This window comes from Pongo pygmaeus, chromosome 8 (genome assembly GCF_028885625.2).
Source record: "Pongo pygmaeus isolate AG05252 chromosome 8, NHGRI_mPonPyg2-v2.0_pri, whole genome shotgun sequence".
Classification (NCBI taxonomy): Eukaryota; Metazoa; Chordata; class Mammalia; order Primates; family Hominidae; genus Pongo; species Pongo pygmaeus.
Genome location: NC_072381.2, coordinates 118,191,064 through 118,197,500, shown reverse-complemented (window position 1 = coordinate 118,197,500; position 6,437 = coordinate 118,191,064). Strand labels below are relative to the sequence as shown.

The 6,437-nt window shown below is 46.6% G+C and overlaps 1 protein-coding gene across 5 annotated transcripts in view; it reads right to left on the bottom strand.

Annotated features, from left to right (window-relative positions):
* Positions 1 to 6,437, bottom strand: part of VTI1A (vesicle transport through interaction with t-SNAREs 1A) — a 436,058-nt gene that overhangs the window by 69,895 nt on the left and 359,726 nt on the right. For 3 of the 5 annotated variants that reach the window (XM_054503165.2, XM_063670272.1, XM_054503164.2), the window contains one exon: positions 1 to 1,902. This exon is cut by the window's left edge and continues 782 nt beyond it. The exons of the other annotated variants lie outside the window; for them this stretch is intronic. In XM_054503165.2, coding sequence (XP_054359140.1) covers positions 1,809 to 1,902 — 94 coding nt within the window. In that variant the 3' untranslated portion in view covers positions 1 to 1,808. The remainder of the gene's footprint in view (positions 1,903 to 6,437) is intronic. 5 annotated transcript variants of the gene reach the window in all.

Below are 6,437 nucleotides of genomic sequence, written 5' to 3'. Positions count from 1 at the left end.
CTCGACGACTATTCGTGTGTCGGAATGAGAAAAGGGTTGTTTGTTTGTTTCCTTGCTTTTTAATGGTTCTTAGATGTGGTCAGCATGTACAGCATTCCGTTATCAGAATACAAGATTCTTGCTGAGAAGGATCCCTTAAGCTGACAGGAAAATTAGCATAGCTTCCTGCTCCTTCTCTGTCCTGCTTCCTTCGGCCAAAATCCCACACCATCCCTCTGAAGTAAAGGCTGCAGCTTTATTTACACAATACTAAATGATTTATCTGAACACATGCAGGCCTTGGTCTGTTTCGATAAGTGCAATTTCTCTGGTGGATTCTGCCATTCTGCATTTCCTCTCTAAACCATAATGGTTTTCTTCTGAGTTGGGAAAAATATCAAGCACTACATCCAGGTGATCTTGATCCACGGGCACAGGTGGTTAGCATTTTTGATGAAGAGAACAGGTTTGCTTTTCAAGGATTCAAAGCTTCTAATTATATTCCAAAGATAGTACGGACCAGTAAGTGCCTATGAAGTCTTGAGAAAAACACATTCTGCTTTGTGACTAGGGGGGAAACGACCTCAGCTTGGGCAACTTTTAAGCCTGATCACAAATGAGCTCATTTTGAACACAATTCCTGGTTACCTCAGACAGAAAGAAATGAAAGAAAAAAATCACAAAGCATATTAGAAGTTTGAATACATAGTGAATTCAGGAAAGGCTTGTTAACATTTGTTAGTTAAAAACCCAAGCCGTTCCTTTTGTAACAATCTGCCATCCTCTATTCTTTTAAAGGAGGTTAGGGAACGTTTTCCGTGAAGTTTATCTCTGGTGGACCCTCCTATAGGACTCTCCCATATTTATAATCACATTTGAAATTTCACACTGATGGAGTCATGTTCTTGCTCTTACTGAAATATTCATGGTCTCTTTACATACTGGAATGGATGTGGAGAGAACCTTGTCAGACCTTTTGCATGTATGAGGACTGCTTTTGGCAGTGCAGATATTAAAACCGAAAGGATACAGAGATGCTTACACAGGTCAGGGAAGACGAGGTCACAATTAAATCCTGTACCAGGGCTCACTTTGCCAGCAGATTCTGGGGAGTATGGGATTTGGGGAAGGCAAGGAAATATTTCTTGTAGCCAGTAATCAAAGTTGTGAACAGTGAATACTGGGCAGGCTCAGCAAAAAAATATTTTTGGGTTTAAAAAAAAATTATGCAATAGAAAAACAGGGAAAGTGCTAAGTCAATTTCCTGTACAACCGACATTAAATACCGACCTTTACAATGAAAGCACTCAGGCAGGTTGATGACTATATTCATGAGGCCTGTGTAGGAACAGGGCTGGCTTGCTGGACTGGGTCACTGACTCCATCCCCTGCTTTTTGCTGCATTTTTATCCTCAGACATCACAGAAGAGCTTTTCAGCAACAAGAGGCGTGTGACAAACAGAAGCTCTCGTGACTGACTCATCATGTCCTCTCCCAAACCACGGCCCCTGACATGTCCAAAGGGCTAGGAGGAGTGTCACTGGGGCTATTTTGGCTAGTTGATGACATTAGCAAAAAGGTAAATAAACATTCACCTTCCCCTCTAAAAAACGAATCTGGGTAAAGACAAACCTCGAAAAGGAAACCAACCCACATGCAAACAGGAATAGAAAATATTTTTACACTCTTTGCACTTCAGCCCAACGGCGGTGAGGGAGAGAGAGGGTCACCGGGGGCCTGTCAGCGCAACAGAATGATTCATGTGACCATTTTGTCTTAATTACTCAGAACAAGCTGTTGTTGCTGTTTATCAAGGGAGAGCAGATACATCAGTGTCTTCTGACAGAAAAAGTGATCGCCATCAGGATGGTGATGACCACGATGATCCCTAGGATGACGAGCAGGATGCGGTTCTGGATGATTCTAGGAGACAGCAAAGGAGAAAAAACACACACAGATAAGTGGAAGGCCTTCCCACAAACGCCGTCCAAGGCCAGGTTGGCTAATCAAACGGCAGCTTCGCAGGTGGGGGTGGGGAGCGTATGCGTGTGTGTGTGTGTGTGTGTGTGTGTGCGAAAGAGACATCACGCAGCTTTCTGGTTCTACAAATGATTCACGAGGAAACGAAAGACTCCACAGGATTGTCACACTGCCCTCCGAGAAATGCTTACTGCAAAGCTAAGGCGAATCAAATGGCTTTCTAGGCTCAGATAACCATGTAGCCTCTTTAAGTGATCAAGGGCCCCTTGCGAGCTTCTCTTTTTAATTTAAAAGGCGAGACAAGCCTCATTTTTTGCAGTGTTTCCTGTTAAAGTAAAAGACTCCAAGGAAACACATGTCAGTAAGGCACTTACCTGCACAAAAATACCTGGGGAAAAGTAAAACAGAGACTAAGGAAGAAAAGGATGGGATTAAGAAACAAGTGTCAAATGTGCAGCTTAGGCTGTGAAACCGTCATCTGTCACTGTGGCTCACGCTCCGTTACGCGAGGAGGAAACGTTACATTTGCTCCATAGCAAAAAAGATGGAAATGAGAAATATACAATGTACTCAAGGCGCCTGTTGTGCGTCTGTTGCTGGGCCTTTACCTCCAGGGATTCTACCTCCCTGGGCTCTGGCTGGGCTGCATGCTGATGGGGAACCAGCAACTCAGAAGGGGGACCAGAGTGGAGACACACGCTCCCAGATGCCTGCAGAGAGCTTCTGATGAGGTTGTTTCATAATTTGTTACCTCATTCGGAGAAAAGAGGTCGAACATCAGAATGCTTTGTTGAGAGTTTCAAAGGGAACCTAGGTCAAACAGCCGTGCCCACGCTCGCTCTCACAGAGCCGCACGGAAATAGAGACATAGGCTGGCTGGCAGTCTAGCCAGCTATCTGTCCAGCTTAAAACCCCACGGCAAACCCCATCCAACCCTCCTCCAAATACCAAGCAGCAAAAGGCCTGCTGCCCTACTCCAGTCACCAAACACTGGACATGGGTCTTCCATGGGGAGGAGCTGGGGAGATGAAGCCGGGCGCCCCACGGAACAGAGACCGCACACCCCTACTTTGTATCTTCACACAAAAAAAATCTTTGCAGGGTATTTGCAGCCTTTTCTAGTTCCTAGATGGGTTTATTTCCTGGAAGGATGACATCAGGTTGTAGTTTTAGTCGGATTCCTCCTCACCCATCCCCTTCTTCTCCAAACCTAAACGGTTGAATGGAAACTGTCATATCAGACCAACCCACTCCCTTGTGGCCCCCTAAAAGGACGAGCTCTTTCTCCTCCTGACAGGTAACAAAATGATCACATTTGCTAACACGTCTTCTGCAAAACTGCCTTAGTGCCTCTGTCCACTCTCCTCGCAGGAGATGAATGGTCCACTTGGTCCTCATTTATCACGCAAGGCTCGGCTAAGATCTGTCTCGTTTAGTTCTTCCCTTCCCCACTAGAAAGTCTGTAATCCGACAGTAATTCTTCTGTGATGACAGCTAATTCAGACTTAACAGGCCATACTTACTCAAGAGGCAGGAAGATTCTCTGTCCCCCAAATAAATAAATAAAAACAGGACTTCATGGCTGATTATAGTGAGGCTAATTATGAACACTGAATGGTGCTACTTGGTGGTTCTGTTTAAAACCCAAATTGATTTTTCCCCCTTTTCTCTGGAAGGGACAGAAGCCTTCAGAACGGTCCCTACACATCCCATTTGCCCAAGTCACTGTCAAAATCTCTATTTACCACAGTCACCCGCATCGGACTTGCAAAGGAAATCAGCAAAATTGAAACTCAGCAGTGAAACAGATTAAAAGCACGAAAACTCTTTAAAATTCTGCCTTAAGTAATCTATAGTAGAGTGTCTCTTGTACAGCTTGGTTGACAACCATTTTATTTGTGGATTGAGGGCCCCAAGGCATCCATGATGCTAATTTAGAAAGGATTAACTGTGGGTGTTACTTGTTCAATCTGAGGCATGGTAAGAAATATGAATACACAGGAATCCCTAAATCCTCAGCTCTTCCCTAGCCTTCCTAATTGGGCTTCACCCCGTCCTTGGTGCACCCACAGGGCCTGGTGGCTTCCCCTCCACTGCCCACTCTGTTGTTTCCAAGGGCCCAACCTGTGTGGACTTCACCTCTACCACCCCAGCACATGGCACAGTCGCTGGCACACAGGTACTCAAAAGAGAACTGCCCAAAGAGTGATCATGAAAGAATGCAGTCTCTGGTAACTGTAATCTTCCATTCAAAGGAGAATGGAGAAGAAGTCTGTGCAATGAATTTGCAGGAAAATCTCAGAAAGTCTGCAAGGAAAAGGTTAAAGTTCAAAGTTGAAGCAAGCCCCGCCAAAGATGAAACTTCCTACCATCACGCCTTCTCAGCACTACTGGGTCTTCTCCCTGAAGCTAGAAGGAACTCCTGTGTGCTGGGTGGGGGCGGGGCGTCAGCAGGAAAGGGCATTTGCTTTCAAACCAAATGCTGGCAGACATTTGGGAGGAAGAGCAGAGGGGGATGGGGAAAGAGTTGGAACAGAGAGAGCTCTAAGTAAGCTTGACTGGCTGGGCCGTCCACCCAACTTTGGACCTCAAAGGAGTTGTGCAAATGTGATACCCCTCAGGACCAGAAAAGTGAACTGTCAGGGCATCTGGGTGGACAGGACTGAGCCAGTTTGGAAGGGGGAAATACAGGCTGGCATTGGTGGGCCCCATCTGTGAGGAAGCTTAGTTGCAATCGCAGCCAGGGGCTGCCGGCCTGTATTGCTGTAGGCAAAGCAGAAAGGAATGCAGAGTTTGGAGACAATCAGAAAAACCAGCCAGGCCAAGAGGTTCCCAGCTAGTGAGATGGCAGTGAAGGAACTTGGGGAGAAGCCCAAAGTAACTTCCTCCTAACTTTGGGCAAGGGGAGGGCTTTATGTTGAACTAGGTCTGCAGCAAGCCGTCTTAATCTCTCTTTTGAAAATGCAAAGTGTGTTTACCCAGTAAATAATTTAAGAAAGAATATACACTTGAAAGAAGACATCCATTGAAACAGCCAGGCTAAATTGCCTCCAGGCAAAAACTTGTGCATTTGCATGCTGCATTCTATTAAGTGAGCACACTGTGGCTTTAAAAGAATGCAGAGCCAGAATAAAAGGAATGTGGGCCCGAAACATCAAGGATTCTCCAAGTTTACATTATGAATCACAGTGCTGTTGATACAAGATGAATTAACCATTTACTTTGAGGCTGAACTCACAAAGTACTATTGAAAGTACTGATCCCCATGTGGAACTCAGGGAGCGGTTAATCTTTCCATTGCCAGTCTCCTCCCAGCCTGGAAACGAGCTCCTGCGTGTGGCAGCCGGAATCACAGAAGGCTGGTTCCAGTGCAGGGGGCAGGCGCGGCACCTGGCACAGTTCTCTGCTCTTGCTCGAGGAGCCCAGGAATTCCACTGGAACAGGCATTACGAGTGTTCTCCAATAGCCAGTTCTCCTCTACTTCCAGGCATGGACTGCACTCACCTTTTTTTTTTTTTTTTGAGAAGGAGTCTCGCACTGTCGCCCAGGCTGGAGCGCAGTGGCGCAATCTCGGCTCACTGCAAGCTCCGCCTCCCGGGCTCACGTCATTCTCCTGCCTCAGCCTCCCGTGTAGCTGGGACTACAGGCGCCCGCCACCACGCCCGGCTAATTTTTTTTGTATTTTTAGTAGAGACGGGGTTTCACCGTGGTCTCTATCTCCTGACCTCGTGATCCGCCCGCCTCGGCCTCCCAAAGTGCTGGGATTACAGGCGTGAGCCACCGCGCCCGGTCTGCACTCACCTTAATGTTAGGCGTGGTCATGGAACTAGCTTTGGCTAAAGAAATGAGAGCAAAAGTTCTGAGTGTCACTGCCAGCTGGAGGCATCTAACTTCCAGTGTTTGTCTCTCTAGCTGGCTCTTCCTGCGGTTTTGATTTGGGGAGGGCGGGGCTGTATTGTTCCAGAGAGTACAAGTTATAGGATGGTGGTAACATCTTCTGCCTGGATCCTGCAGTCATTATGTAAAGGGCCACTGTCCTGGAGATGCACCTGGACTCGCAGTGGACTTGCATTAAGCCATTGAGGACTGGGGGTTGTCACTGCCGAATACCATAAGCTATTTTACCCTGAGTGATAGGCTACTGTCCGCCTCTCAGACAAGATGAGGCATCTGGCCAAGCCAAGAGAGGCTCTGGTTTCATGTATTTCAGAAGCTAAGGTATGATGAACACTGATAAGATTTTTTTTTTTTTCCTTGAAGAACAGGTTTTTGCCTCTTGGTTTTCAAAAGCTGGGAACATTTTCTGACCTCTTGGTCACGACACTTTTCACTGAAGAATCAGGAGCTTCTTCCAGCCAATGCTCCTGTGTATTGATGAGTGATGATATCATGCATGAGGCCTCACCAGGCCTAGTCAGGCATCTGTTTCCTGTGTACAGGAGATCTACAGTGGCTGCATTCGTTTCCCTATTCCAAAC